This window comes from Tenebrio molitor, chromosome 3, assembly GCF_963966145.1.
Source record: "Tenebrio molitor chromosome 3, icTenMoli1.1, whole genome shotgun sequence".
NCBI lineage: Eukaryota > Metazoa > Arthropoda > Insecta > Coleoptera > Tenebrionidae > Tenebrio > Tenebrio molitor.
Genome location: NC_091048.1, coordinates 23,057,683 through 23,072,630, shown reverse-complemented (window position 1 = coordinate 23,072,630; position 14,948 = coordinate 23,057,683). Strand labels below are relative to the sequence as shown.

Here is a 14,948-nt window from a genome sequence, read left to right as displayed (position 1 = left end):
TTGCGTACCAACTGTCCAACCACCAACCCGACAGAGCAGTTGTGCACTTGTGCAGTTTATCTCAGGTTTATCTGATGCAGTCATGTCATAAAAGTAAACAAATGACTGTCACCTTGTTTTGCCATTGTAAAGATAAGGCTTCGGTGAATACAGTACTAAATGTGGCCAGCGAATCAGATTCGAAGATAAGATCCGTAGAAAATAGTTGAGTACTTTTCCGACGAAATTTCGATATCACCTGATCCTAACCTCAAAATCGATTCAATCATCTGCGATGGAATCTTCGACGAAGCAAGTATGGTCCGACCAGGCGAAAAATGAACTATCGTTTTTCACCGGTTTGGGGTTGGCCATGCTCTCCTCCCTCTTCATAGGCTCCAGTTTCATAATTAAGAAACTATCACTTACGAGACTGAACCGAAAAGGATCCCTGCGAGCTGGGGCTGGTGGCTTTGGTTACCTGAAAGACTGGATGTGGTGGCTCGGATTCCTGACAAGTACGTAACCCTGCACGTCTCTATTAGCCTAACTAGAATCATTACAGTGGGTGTCGGTGAACTAGCAAACTTTGCTGCTTACACATTCGCACCAGCTTCTCTAGTGACCCCGTTGGGCGCACTGAGCGTATTGGTGTCGGCGGTTTTGGCGTCGAAGTTTCTCAACGAAACTCTCAACACTCTGGGGAAGGTACAATGAAACGCGCTATTGTGACTCGACTCTATTAACAATTTTTTTCCAGTTGGGGTGCCTGCTCTGCATTCTCGGCTCCATCGTGCTGATAATACATTCCCCCAAGGAGCAAGAAGTCGAGTCCGTCAGGGATCTGATGGACAAACTGCACAACACCTACTTTATCAATTATGTAGTAATAGTAATACTAGTAACTGTGATCATCATTTTTTACGTGGGGCCTCGATACGGCAGTCGCCACGTATTGGTGTACATAGCGCTGTGTTCGGCTGTTGGCAGCTTGTCAGTTATGGCGTGCAAAGGTCTAGGTCTGTCTATCAGCGAGGCCGTGTCCAACGCGAATGAAGAGCGCGACTTGAGCTACTGGGCGGCGTACATGTTCTTGCTCACAGTGGTCATTTGCATTTGTCTCCAAATGAACTACTTGAACAAGGCGCTCGACCTGTTCAACACCAATATTGTGACCCCCGTTTATTACGTGACGTTCACCAGTTTGGTGATCGTTGCGTCGGCGATTCTCTTCAACGAGTGGGGCAACATGACTCTCGAAGACATTCTGGGGAGCGTCTGCGGGTTTTTGGTCGTAATCGTAGCGATATTTTTGCTACAGAATTTCAAAGAAAAGAATCCAGAGTCGGATTATTCCAGGTGTCGGTACCAGAAGCAGTGTTTGTTGAGGAACGGCTCCAAACACGAGTACGGGTCGAGTGTTTTTTTCACGTAGGGATTCGCAACAAATCAACTACCTCATAAGTGCTGTGAATTGTTTTATTGTACCATAATTCGATGTTTAAAATGTAATTTATTAGTCCTTATATTTACATAAACCTATTTTGTACATACGACGAGTAATTAGGTGTAACCTTCAACCATATTTATTAGTAAAATTTGTGATAATTTACGCCAAATTTATGTCACCTCCTGTGCAACGTTACAGTTTCTTTGATGATTGTTTAGCGTTTGGAAAACTTCACCGAGTCACACTTCCACTAAGTACGGATGTGATAATCTTTGACGTCAGGTGTAGCGTATTTTATGTCGGTTTAATTTTATTTTTATGGTGTGTTCTGCTTAGCAGACGGGCGTGGGTCCGCGGGGTGATTGATCTCGTGGAATCCACACACCCGAAACGATTTCCGCCAAGAGTATCGAATTGTTAGAGAAAATTATGTGACGACTCATTATTTATTTTGTTTGGCACCTGAGCCTGCCGGACTTGCGGCCACTCACTGAAGATATTATTAGACGAGGAATTATGAAAAAGCCTTGACGGTATATTTTTGCGCGTGTTAAATTGCAAAAATTGCACTTTTTGGCGCAAAGTGGTGGATCAAAACCCCTCACGGTGGATGCTCCAACCTTGGGCCCAAATTAGCGCGCGTGTGAATATAAATAGATTCCCAGTTTATTCCTGTATAATTGACGGGAGTAATTTTTGAACGAAATTGCTACTCTAGAAGTTTTCCAAACGTAAACTACAAATGGGAACGACTCCTACGGTGGTCTAGCAGCCTTCACGACAGCAGTCGCGCAAATTCTGCAAACACTCTGGTTAGATGTATTTTTTGAGAGGCGTCCAGTACCTTCGTAGTTGATTCTACCGTCTTTGTCGGTGTCTGCCAAATTGATGAATTCAGTGAGTTGCATTTCCGTGACGGGTTCGCCGATTTTTTCCATGGCGGTCCTCAGCTCGTCCCTCGTGATGTACCCGTTATTGTCGAGGTCGAAGACGCGGAACGCCTCCATCAGCTCCTTGGAGCCGTCGTCTTCGCCCTTCGATTCCGGCCTCAGCTCTTGTATCTGTTTGATCCAAGTGAGAAATTCGTTTTCGTCTATGACTTCGATCCCTGCCGGATTAAATTTTAGATAAGGCGGAGGCGCGGCGAGGCTTGGTACCTGCGTGGCTGGCGCTCCTGATCAGCTCTTCGATCTTCTCGTCCTCCAGCTCGATCCCGAGGTTCTTCAGCATGATCTTGAACTCGTCGGGGTTGATCCGGCCGTCTTGGTTCGAGTCGATCAGCTCGAAGGCCGTCCGCAGGTCTGCGACAATAACATTTTACTGCAGTCACGGAAATTATCTTGTTTGCATGATTTAGGTGGACGGGTTAATTGCCGGTTTTAACGCGCAAACTGTAAATATTTGAGTTTGTTTGCTGGTGCCAGGTCGTCACGAAAATAAATAAAAATATATTTTCGAATCGGCGCTTGTTGACGAGTCGATCGCTGGAAATAGGTTGTTGATTAAAATTAATAAAATTCGCTTCTAAGAATAGCGTCCGGCGGCATTAGTCGCAGCGTTGGCCTCCGTCCAAGCGTCCAGCTGCGGATGGACACCGGATCGGTCTTATTTCGCGTAATTAACCGTCTCAAAGTACGTACCTTGCAGCTCCTTCTCGTTGAACTCCTTCTTGATGGAGCTCTGCAAAAGTAAACTGGTTTTCGGAATGTTTACGTGCGTCACGATCTCACCCTTCTCCGTTGACTGGGCTTGGCCATTGTGGACGGTGCGTGGTCTACTGATAGATAGTCTCTATCTAATCACAGCAACATCGATTTTAACAGCGACAATTTGTTGAATGTTTACTGAAATACTGAACAATGTCGAGAGCTGCCAACAGCGTGCAAGGCTTCACTTCGTGTAAGTCACGCTTGGATTTATAAACTTAGCAAGACTCGAAACAAACATCATCATCGCCCTACCGATCCGTGTGCTAACAGATAACGCGTCTTCCTTGATACTGTGGTTACCTGTGAAAATTCACGGTTACGCAACAAGTGGTGATATAAATACCACGACTTTCATCCGAAACCACTATTAGCACTGTTGTCAAGATAAGCTGGCTTTCGAAAACACATTTATCATATCTTGACGCTCAACTTATCGCCAAGTGAGGCGCCCTTTCAAGCTTCCCAACCCCATGAAAATGACATCTTCCAAAATGTCTTTCTCGACAACTGTCACGCCCTTTTTGACAGTCCTTCCACTTGGGACAAGACCAGTCACGATCAATTTTTCGACGCGCTTTCTACCTGTTTACTCCTCATGTCATCATTTTTGTCAGCATTTAATCAGATCTGTCGAAAGTACATTTCACAGATTGCCTTATCTTTTATCAGTTGATAGGTGCCAACAAAGCTGAACGGTACGCAGTAAGTCTGCAGTTGTCAAATTTGCAAAATTTGGGGTGATTTTTTGTAGAAAACAGCCAAAATGACCAAAGAAATTGACGTAGGGATGAAGTGCGTCAAGTACATGCTGTTCGTGGCCAACTTCATGTTTGTGGTGAGTACTCGAAGACAAATGTCAAAAAATTAGAAACAATAGACCCGTGCGTGTCCCAAACATATGGTACACACCTAATTGGGTCAAAAACGTCAATTTTACCATAACTTCGCCTGAAATGTATTCGTCACGATTTCCATTCATGTCGCCTCATTTTTATCGCCATCGCTCATTATTCAAGCTCTTATCTTATGATTTTTTCCATTGTTGTATTTAGATGATTGGCTTTTTATTGATATCGATTGGGTCCACAATTAAAGCCATCTATGGCGACTTCGAGGTTTTCATGGCGCAGCACTATTTCAGCCCTGCGGTTTTGGCCATCGCCATCGGAGTCATCATCTTCTTCGTAGCTTTGTTCGGATGCGTCGGTGCGATCAAAGAGAGCACTTGCCTCATCAATATGGTAAGGCGCAGTCGTCACTCTTGGTGCACTGCTACAGGTGGCAATTGCAGTTTGGCGTCTTCATGGGATTCCTCCTCGTCTTGGAGCTCTCCGCTGCCATAGCGGCCTACGCCATGCGGGGCCAGATCGAGGATACCATCCGGCAGAAAATGGAACAGTCGATAGGAGAGTACTACCACGACGACTACGACAAGGGGATCTGGGACTTCACTCAACAGCGAGTAAGTTGGGGTAGTTTCTTTTGAAAACGATCTAACTCTTGTGCAGTTGTACTGCTGCGGTGTCGACAATTACCACGATTGGGAGAGCTATGTCATGACCGCCGTTGATATAGAAGAAATGTCAACCACTCCGAAAGGTACCACCGATGGTAGTAGTAGCGCCGCTGCTTCAAGTTCTTCGTCGTCTCCGTTCTCGCTTTGGGAGGGACCACAATCTTGCTGCCACCCACGAGATGTGCACAACCATCAGTGCGTCAAACAATATGTTTTCAGAGAAGGTTGCCTCGATTCTCTCTCCTACATAGTGTCCGAAAGCGCCCTCCTCCTGGGATGTGGTGCTCTAGCCGTCGCCTTTATCCAGGTAAGTCGCAAGATTTTACCGTCCGGTGTAGAAGCAATTTTTTTCAGCTGCTGGGAGTCGTCTTCGCGTGCATGTTGGCCAAAGCTGTGAGACGTCTGAAGACTCAAGAGTTGCTCGATCGGGAACAAGACCGCCAAACTACTTACGAGCAGTTGGCCAGAGGCAAAGAAGAAAATCAGACTCCGGTTCTTTACACTCCCACTTTTTCAGAAGCTTAACGAGTTATGTTAACAATTATTTTACATTTTATTGCTCATACATATCTGTACATATATCTATAGCTTGTAAAACGTATTTAGGTAATTCTGACTTTAGCTATTTTTGATAAGATGTAATAACTATCAGTACGTGGTGAACTTAAAATAAATTCATAGTTGAGATAGTTGAGATTGGTGTGGGAGAGAGAGGGGGGGGGGGGTTGGGGTTGAGAAGTAGCGAGATGTAGTTTAAAATTGAATTGTTTATTAAAATTAGTAGTGTCGGTCAAAAGTATATAATACATAAACGTGTAGTTAACTTAAGAAAATAAACCAACAACCTTGACTTAGTACTACGAGTTGCCATAACTGTATATACAATAATAGTCTACATGGATGAAGACGTCGTGACGTAGAGCGCCGTGGCCGTCGATGGAATATACACGGTGATAGAGAGCATTATAACAGATACGTCGACATACACCAGCAACGACTAAACGGAGTCAAAAACTCTTGAAACTTAACAACAGACCAACAAAACGTAGGAGATGAAAGCCAGCGCGCCCAAGGAGGGCCCCATCCTCTGATTGCCGCCGTGCTGCATGGCCTCCGGGTGCTCTCCTGCAACACATTTTAATCAGAATAAAAACCCAATTGCATTTGGCTGAGGATCGTCCTCGCAGCGTTACATTCCGGGAATTGCCGGCGGTAAGCCCTAACGATACACCTACAACAATTCCGGGAAGTAATGGCGGATGCGAAATCCGGGAAAACTCCGGCAAACGACCACTATTTCGGAAAACGTACCGTTGAGGACGTGCACCGTCACATTGGCGGTCCGGGCGTTGGAGGGGTTGCACTGGTAATTGCCGGAATCGGAGGGTCTCGCTCTTTGAATCAGGAGCACGCTGCGACTCGTCTCGCCCCGTTCGGTGGCCACGCTGACGCCACCCCGGGTGCTCGAATAACTTATTATCTGAAACCAAAACGTCGACGAGTCAACGTACACCCAGACAAACATAAATCAGTTACACCCTCTTGTGCGGCTCCTAACGTTATTTGCTTGTATGGCTTTGTACTTAGGAAGCGGAAACGTGTAGGACAACGCGAAACAGAAGACGCACGAGCTACGCTACGGTCCTCGCTCATCACCGATTTTCTTTGGGATTCGTTTGCGCCGGCTGCACTAGTTCTGTGTTCTGTAGTGCCACATGCAAATTTTCGACGCCTTTGGTGTCAACTTACAATTGCGCTCGAACCGCTTCATTCCGTGTTGCGGAAGCGGTGCAGTTAATTTTTTACAAAGCAGATTTCTGTGAAATGCCAGTGCACACTTTGATATGCAATTCTGGCAACAAAAACTTTTTTGGATTTACATGAACAAGCATTGATTTAAATTCCATCACGCTGACAAAGGGAATATGCGAATGGATCTGACTGAACGGATTACTGAAATTTTACATGTGGAGCTTCATGGAGAAGAGAGAATTAAAGCTTGTTTTTAGAACAATAAAGAGTGTGTTTACATGATCTACTCGTAGTTACAGTTAAGAAACCAGTTAATCAAAGCGCTTTTTCTTAGCAAAAATATTTCAAGATTGTTTTGTGTGCATTTTAACAAATCATTTTAGAATATCCTTAAAAGTTCTTTTACTAAATTTTAAAAAAATATGAAACAGTCAAAACAATGTCATAATACTGATTGTTGATGAAACGTACGAGAATTGTAAAAAAACAACTGTCAGTAAATGTTGCTGTTATTGACAAGGAAATAGAAGATGAAGATGACATCATGCAGCCACCTGTTGCAAAAACTTTGAATTAAACGAATAAAATGGTAAAAAAATACTTATTTATACAGGGTGTTTTCGAAGCTGAGTCGTTCCTTTTAACATGTGATAGTATGCGTTGTTCTAAAGAATTTTAGCCAAAATCACCTTAGTAAAATGTGTACGGCAATGAAGATACAATAAGTTAATTTTTTTGAAATTTTTGAAACCGGTCCTGCTCAAATTTGCGCTGATTTGTTAGAAATTGGAATTGACAAAAAAAAAATCAAATGAGCATGGACGTTAATCAAAACTACTGTCAGAGTTGTCATCTAATGAGTCGAAATGGCTTTTCGTATCCCACCTCCACCCGGCGGCACGGCAATTTTGCCGGTGTACATACACTATTACGGATAATACTATCAAGTAATAGTGCAGTGCTTATCAACATAATTACCGGCGTCTCGCCTCCGCATTTTGACTTTTTTGTGTTTTATGTTCTGTGTCAATGTTAAGGAATTTCCTCACGATGTGACATGAGTATAATAATATACCTTTTTGAATTTCAACCACCAATGTGTTCCCTAAGTCCAAAATTTTTAAATTTTTAAAAAGAGATTGGGGTACTATTCCTGTTGCTGAAATTATAAATGGTAAAATCGAAATTTTTTCTAAACACCAAAGATTTCTCATAGCAACGGAGAGTTCTAAATATTTATTAATTTTTGTATTATATGTCTGTGTTATATTGTGTGAATTTGGAATGGCTTTATTATTAGGAAAATAATGAGCTCACAGATATGTTGCAAATGCATGGGCAATGTTATCACGTTATCAGAATGCATCTGCAGCGTCCAGAGAGTATTGCAAAGCGATTTCCGGAAAGACACCATTCTGGGCCAGGTTAGTTATTAATCTAGTACAGCGGAGAAATGGACAGGACCAGACTTAAAATTTTAGAAAACAATAAAAATATACAATCAATTATCTCCGTTAATATAAACATTTTACTAAGAAGATTTATGCTAAAATTCTTAAGAATAATGTGTAGTACCTCGTGTTACAAGGAACGCAACTTTCAAATAAAATTTTTACAAAATTTGGAACGTAATTGTTTCTGTTATTTTTTCGTGGACTTGCTAATAATTACCTACCAGGATGTAAGGTTTGAAGAATTTTGATAAGACATTTTGAAAGTCTAATAAAGAGAAGAAGAAGAGTTGTTGACTGAAATCAGTTTCGAAGTTTAAGCCTTTTTTTAAATGCTGCTGCTCTACTGTAATAATGAGTGATATAAGAAATTTTTGGATGTCTATAAATCAGGTTTTCCAAATTAAAAAAAAAAAATAGCTTTGTTCGCATTGGAATATGACAACATGGATATCCACCTAATTTTTTTCTGAAAGTTTCTTCAAAGTTTCGAGTAACTCACCTTGAACTATTAAAATGTTGTGAAAGAAAAATAACCCGCTAATCGGACAAATCATGAAATTAAACTCATTGAGAATTAAGAGATCAAAAGAAATCAGATAAACAATCGTAGTACCTACTATAGATCATCAAGAAATGAAAGTAATAATAATTGGATGAAACGTTATCTTTTGACGTTTAGGATTGGAAAAAAAATACATTAGGTGACGCGATTGCATAACGCTTAGATTAAAAGTGATGGACCAGAAATAAGGGAGGATAGCTCACTACATCGCACAAATTTAACGTTAGTGTACAGTTCTCCCATGTGATATTGTGATGAAACAAAGTGTAGAACACAATCAGGATTTGTTCTATTTCTAACTTGATTCAAAACTGTTCACCATTTTACAAATTTTATCAAAAATTCATGATGAAACTCAAAAAATCTCGAATGACGTAAAAACTTGACTTTTTAGATTGGTCGTACGTTAAAACTATCCTCCAATTTTTCAGCGTTTCTCAAACAAACTAATTCCTTTGATTCTCTTGTAAACCATTAAAATTTGTATACGACAAGTTGGGTTATATTACCTTCTTTTAGCACGCAGGTTAAAATATTGCACAACTGTATGTGTGCTTTATGAATCAAATTTTATGGACAAGGAAAAAGCATCAAAGGCGGCTTAATATCTAATCAGTCTATTGTAATTGTAATACATAAATGAGATAAATCAAATAAAAACTCAGCTAAACTTTGATTTATTTGAAAATAGTTAAATAAAATTTTGGTGGGCGGTTAATTTTGCCGTTGAATATAGTTATTTTATTGTTAAAATTTTCTTAATTCAATTGCAACCAACAAATAATCTTAGTTATCAAATTTATTTATTCACTTTTGTAAATCCGGTTGTTTATTTTCACAATTACTGAAACTTAAATTACAGAAGAATCATAGTATCGTGCGTTCGTTTAAATTTATCCTCTGAAGAGTCGATTGTGATCGCATCACTCGTGTAAAAATGTAAGATTTAAACAATTGATCCGTGATCCGTAATACGTATAGTGCGTTCACAATCGACTCTTCAACGCCAACTTTGAGGATAAATTTAAATGAACGCACGATATATTTTTTCCTGGTAGGCGGTTGCGCGCACATTTACAAAATCCTTCAACGAAATGCGACCTATACTACTATACTATATTCCATTAACCAATAGGGAGGTCGCATTTCGTTGCAGGATTTTGTAAATGCGCGCGCAACCGCCTATCAGGAAAAAATATGCTATGGTATTCTACTGTCACTAGAGTAATTTTTCAATTATGCAGGTGTCCCAGAACTGCCTTCCCACAGAAAATATATTATTTGGGTAAACGTGATGATCTGAATTTTGAAGAAAAAGTCCCATCTCAAACGATAATCGAGAAAAGACATTCTAAACTTGACCAATCAAAGTTGAGCACCATCGAGGTAGGATGACCGCAATTTTGGATTGTCGGGATTTCAAATTTTGTTGCGATATCAATAATTATTATCTTTGCTGTCTAGCAACCTGTCCAATTTTTTAACAATACCCGAGGACGAGTTTCTGGGAATGGTGAAATTGACAATTTTATGTGAGCTACAGGAATAATTCCGAAACGAGCCGCGTAGCTGCGAGTTGAGGAACAAATGAGTGCTTGAAGGACCTTCTGCAACGAATCTTTTATACTATTTTTTCTATTTTGCCGCTTTATACCATTTTATAAATTAAAAAATAAAAATGTTAAATGTAGGGAATTTTGCGGTAATTGGTGACATTTTTTAATGTGGCATAATTTTAGCCGGCTGTGAAAAAAAAATTTAAAACGTCACATTTTTTTTATTTTCGCATTTGATGTTTGAAAATGAATGCTGAAGAAAGTTTATCACTAACGCCGCCGCAAATTAGGCAAATTGCACAAAGGACGTTAGAAAATTTACTGCCGGAGAAGTCCAAATCCAAATCCCAGAATGAAAATTAAACGTTTTGTTCATTGTTATTTATTAATTTGCTTTGTTCTCTGTGAGATTCATTTTTTGACGTCTGTCACTTGACACTTCACGCTACCAACATCAATACAGTAAATTTTACTAGTCGCCAACGACCTATTAAAGCACTCAAATGACGTCATTTGGGTGCTAGAATAGACTTATTTTAAACGCAAAATAGAAAATAGTATATTAAAAGACAAGTTTCATAAGACCAGTCTTGAAGCACGAATTCAAGATTAAAAGACGAGTGGCTTAGCCACGAGTTATTTTAAAGAATGAGTGCTTCAAGGTCTTATGAAACGAGTTTTTTATACTATTTTTTGTAATTTGCCCTTTTTAAGCCGTTTTTAAACAAAAATGTTTACTTTCCTCGATTTAGGGATTTTCGTGGCGGTTGGTAATGTCTTAATTTTAAAAGTGAAAATTTGATCAAGTCTTCAAAGTCGCCTTTTGTTTTATCCAAATTCTGTCACAAAACACGAATATGAAAGATAATCTTTCATGTACGCCCGCTGAAATACGTGAAATTCCCAAAAATACGGTCGCGAATTTGTTGTTTGATAAATCCTGATAAATAATTCTTTGCACATTTTGTAATTTAAACTGACACGCATGACGAATCAAGTTTTGCCAACCTAAAAATTTTCGTAAAATGTTCCGTGAAATAATGGCTATAAGGACATCCCAGATGATGACGTCGCGTTCGTTAATATGTCTATTAGAGAATCAAAATGGAGGCAAATTACAAAAAAATTATTTTAGTTATCTTGGAGTTTCTTTCGCTGTCGGCACATGTCTGTTTTCTATGGGAAGGCAGTTCTGGGACAGAGTGTAGTGGTGGTCATAATGATAACAAGCTTTTATTTTTCAGTAAATTGTTGGTCCCTATATTACATTTGGTTGGTGAAATTATGGCAGTGAATTTGTTGCTAAAGAAGCATTATTCCCTAGTTAAAGTTCTAATCATTTCTCTTTATTTTACTAATTTTACTTATTTTACTTTATTTTACTACTTTGTTTTACTAATTTTTTGTACGGACGAAAAGATAGCAACTACTCAGGTTTTGATAAATCTTCTTCTGTTGTTGTTAGAATATAAAAATTGTTAACTTTTTGAGAGGATTATTTGGTTGGCGTTCCGCTAATAAACCGCTTCTTTCTAAGAAAAACGTGAAGCTTCGACTACAATTTGCACTTTTTTGACAATATTAATTGGAAATTTGATGATTTGGAAAAAAGTGGTTTAATTAAAGTGACGAATCCAAGTTAGTAATACGTTTTTTGCCCTTGATAACCGAATTTGACATTTGATCTAAACCTAAACTTCACGAGTTGGCGATTTTTATCTAATTTTTAAAATTTTGTCCTAATCGTTATTTTGTATCTTGGGGGGAACTACTGTCTTTTGGACTTCACGACCATCTGCCTGTCCAGCCTTTTCCACAACATCTCGCTCGGAGAAAAGTTAGAAATTATTTAGCACCTTCAGTCGGCGTGCGTATTTCCTGCTCTAACACGGCGTTATGAAAAATTTCCAGAGTCAATTTGAAACTTTGCAGACAGAATAAACAGGAGATAAAGCTGCCGCGGAATGCATATGGAAGTAATTCCGCACCGCGTCCCGTTGACAGGGTCGTTATGAAGTGGAAATCCGTGGCGTAATTAACGCTTCGTCGGGCGAACTCGTCGAAGTCCATTTTCCGAGCGATAAAATTGTTTTCCAGACAATGCCACATCGGATTATATGTTTATATGAAATTACAAACTTTCCGTTGTTATCTTTCCCCGGACACAATCGCCGGGAAAACTTCCAATGACAGAGATGATTGACTCGAACTCGACCGTCCCCCGTCTTTCCGGCCTCATTAGGCGACGTTGTCGTTGTTTTATCGGCGGCGATACTCACGGCGTCGTTGTGGTTCCAGAAGATGTACGCCGGAGGCTCCGGGCTGTGCCGGACCACGCAGGTAAGGTTGATGGTGCTGCCCCGATCAATGAACAGCTCAGGACCGCCCACGATCTCCGTGTCTGGTTCTGGAAACAACAGAGACGTATACAGTCAATCTACAACTCACTATACGTCGAAAAACCACCCTCCTTTATCACCCCTTGTTTATGGACGGACTGGCGTCGACCGCTCTTATCAATACGATTTTCCCTCGCTCAGCGGCGGAACTGGGGGCAGCTGGGCCCGCTGCCCCGGGCAGCAACTCCAAAATAATACATACTTCACGTTTAAAAAATAAACAAAAATAACTCTAGTGTGTAAATGCTATTTTATCATTTCTTGCGGATTTTTTACCATTATACAATTTTTAATAAATAAATAAAATTGCAATTTGGTACATCCCCCGGCAGCAAAAAAAAATTCCAGCTTGTATTTCTGAACCACAGAATGAGTCATTAGAAATAAAAAATATGTTTAAGGGTACACAAAAAAGACTCTTGTTGCGCCACTGTGTTTTCTTGTATAGCGCGACCAGCCCCTCGCGTTATTACAGAATGTCAACACGTATTTGTCACCGCAGGACCGATATCCAATCAGATCCGGTGATAGGGCAGGCCCGTCGCATCCTCATCAAATAAGGCTCCGGATATTATCCTGGCTAAATAAAATATTGTATTATAATGTAGGAGCGCTATCGGAGCCGGTTTCGTCTATGGGAGTTTTATATTCTTTCGGTTATTGTCGGAGAGAGGAATTGGCAAACATTAAATTAGGAAAGTTAAGATAGGGGGGTGTCTTAATGAAATTGCGGGGTGATTACAATCGGGGCGGGAAGCGGGACAGGGGTGTTATATTAAAGCCGGGAGTATCGTGTCTGTTGGCATATTGCAGCCGCACAGGTCCTGTCGTAAATCATTTTATATAAAATACTGAAATAATAATAAACACAGTTCTGCTTTACGACGATTTTTATCTCCAGTTTATGGTGCTGTCGCGCTTAACAAAAATTTGCTTTTAACGTATTAGTTTAGAATGAATTCGGGTGTCAGATTTGATCGTTCGAAATTATTGGGCGTCACGACGATTATTGAGGAAGCATTTTTTTATGGGGAAATTTAGGACGAGATCATGATACATGTATGTATTTTAAGACAAAAATCTACTTCTTTGGTCGTCCCAATTAAACAAACATAATCGGGATACATAAGTGGGAAGTTTACAAGCACGAGCGCACCGAGTTGTGAAAGGCAAATGACAAAAGAAGAAAAGCAAAAGAAAAATACTATAAAATTACCTATTTTAATTTAACAAAAGATTGCAAAGGAAAACTTCCAACAATTTTATTTTTAACAAACATATGCTAGTTTTTTTATTTGCTAAGCCTTTCAATAAGAAATATAATATATTTGGTAAGAGAATAAAAGTAATTTCTAAGAAATCAACTATGTATTTGCATATTTCATGACATAATGTGACCTGGTTCTGTAGTCTATTTAGTAACTTTTTTCCTTCTTTTAGTTGACTCGTAGCTTGTCTTTGTCATTGTCTTATAGAAGTGGAAAAAAAGTCACTAGAAAAATTTCAGCGGCGTACATTGCTTGCGTACATTATGTCATTACGAAGACATAATCCAAGATATAGAACCGTCATAAAAATAAATGCTTCAGATATTTATTTTATCATTCCCCCAACTTATCCGTTCGATTATTACCATGATTACATAGTATCTAATACTGTGCGATCAAAAATAAAAAAAAATCGAGAGCACGTAAAAATTTAATTCAAATGTCATCAGATGTCATTAATTACAATAGTAACTGTCATTCCGGACTTTCAAGGCAATTCTTAACAAGTTGCCTTGATTATTTTGTTTTTCCATACCTGAAAAACAACCTATTCAAAAACAGACCTGGCACAATTCGCGAATTAACGCAAGTATCTGCTAGCCCATCAAACCCTGGTGGCACAATTACAAATTTTGACTTGGTTAGCTAAATAAATAAATAAAAAATTATGAAATGTAGGTACCTTACCAATAGCCAGGTAAGTCTGAAAAATTTCGACAATTTTATTTAATTAGAAGTCGCGATTTCTCGCGTGCGCGTATACGATGCCCCACCCGGTAGATCATCAAGAAATGAAAGTAATAATAATTGGATGAAACGTTAGAGGTATTTTTATATCTGGTGGCGGAAACAAAAGACTGAGAAATGTCACAAAAATGTATTGTCAGTGTCAAATTTCTCATAAACGCCGTAAAAAGGAATGTCTAGGCAAATTTAAATTTTCGCTAAATTGATTGAAAAAATAAATTCTAAGGAAACCAATTTTTGTCAGTGGTTCAAAAGGGAAAGTTATTCTCATATAATCAAACGTATTACAAATTTTGTCTCTAGTTCGACGATGAATAACTTTCTTATTGCCAATTTGCTGCATTTCTGTCAAAATCACGAACGTCTTTGAGAAATAAAAAAAAATCGAGAGCACGTAAAAATTTAATTCAAATGTCATCAGATGTCATTAATTACAATAGTAACTGTCATTCCGGACTTTCAAGGCAATTCTTAACAAGTTGCCTTGATTATTTTGTTTTTCCATACCTGAAAAACAACCTATTCAAAAACAGACCTGGCACAATTCGCGAATTAA

At 39.4% G+C, this 14,948-nt stretch overlaps 4 protein-coding genes across 6 annotated transcripts in view; 2 read left to right on the top strand and 2 right to left on the bottom strand.

The window, feature by feature from the left end:
• Positions 1 to 89: 89 nt before the first annotated feature.
• On the top strand, positions 90 to 1,591 carry spict (magnesium transporter spict). The gene is made up of 3 exons (XM_069043172.1): positions 90 to 497; positions 545 to 687; positions 740 to 1,591. Exons 1-3 carry the CDS (start codon positions 275 to 277, stop codon positions 1,412 to 1,414), a joined length of 1,041 nt encoding a protein of 346 aa, XP_068899273.1. The 5' UTR covers positions 90 to 274; the 3' UTR covers positions 1,415 to 1,591.
• Eip63F-1 (Ecdysone-induced protein 63F 1) lies at positions 1,445 to 3,553 on the bottom strand. Its single transcript, XM_069043177.1, has 5 exons — positions 3,160 to 3,553; positions 3,070 to 3,109; positions 2,587 to 2,730; positions 2,274 to 2,537; positions 1,445 to 2,227 (listed from the first exon to the last, which is right to left on the bottom strand). The coding sequence occupies exons 1-5, from the start codon at positions 3,184 to 3,186 to the stop codon at positions 2,205 to 2,207; spliced, it is 498 nt and encodes a 165-aa protein (XP_068899278.1). The 5' UTR covers positions 3,187 to 3,553; the 3' UTR covers positions 1,445 to 2,204.
• Positions 3,554 to 3,767: 214 nt separating this feature from the next.
• On the top strand, positions 3,768 to 5,341 carry LOC138127256 (CD63 antigen-like). Of its 2 annotated transcripts, none has more exons than XM_069043173.1 (6): positions 3,768 to 3,833; positions 3,890 to 3,973; positions 4,191 to 4,379; positions 4,430 to 4,600; positions 4,647 to 4,961; positions 5,009 to 5,341. In XM_069043173.1, exons 2-6 carry the CDS (start codon positions 3,902 to 3,904, stop codon positions 5,177 to 5,179), a joined length of 918 nt encoding a protein of 305 aa, XP_068899274.1. In that variant the 5' UTR covers positions 3,768 to 3,833; positions 3,890 to 3,901; the 3' UTR covers positions 5,180 to 5,341. The 2 variants fall into 2 exon arrangements, with proteins under 2 accessions (XP_068899274.1, XP_068899275.1); XM_069043174.1 differs by having other exon boundaries at positions 3,822 to 3,840.
• Positions 5,342 to 5,403: 62 nt separating this feature from the next.
• LOC138127258 (neurotrimin-like) overlaps positions 5,404 to 14,948 on the bottom strand; it is a 245,094-nt gene continuing 235,549 nt past the window's right edge. For both annotated transcript variants that reach the window (XM_069043175.1, XM_069043176.1), the window contains exons 4-6: positions 12,258 to 12,385; positions 5,966 to 6,134; positions 5,404 to 5,779 (exon numbers count right to left, since the gene is read on the bottom strand). In XM_069043175.1, the coding sequence (XP_068899276.1) occupies positions 5,679 to 5,779; positions 5,966 to 6,134; positions 12,258 to 12,385 (398 nt within the window). In that variant the 3' untranslated portion in view covers positions 5,404 to 5,678. The remainder of the gene's footprint in view (positions 5,780 to 5,965; positions 6,135 to 12,257; positions 12,386 to 14,948) is intronic.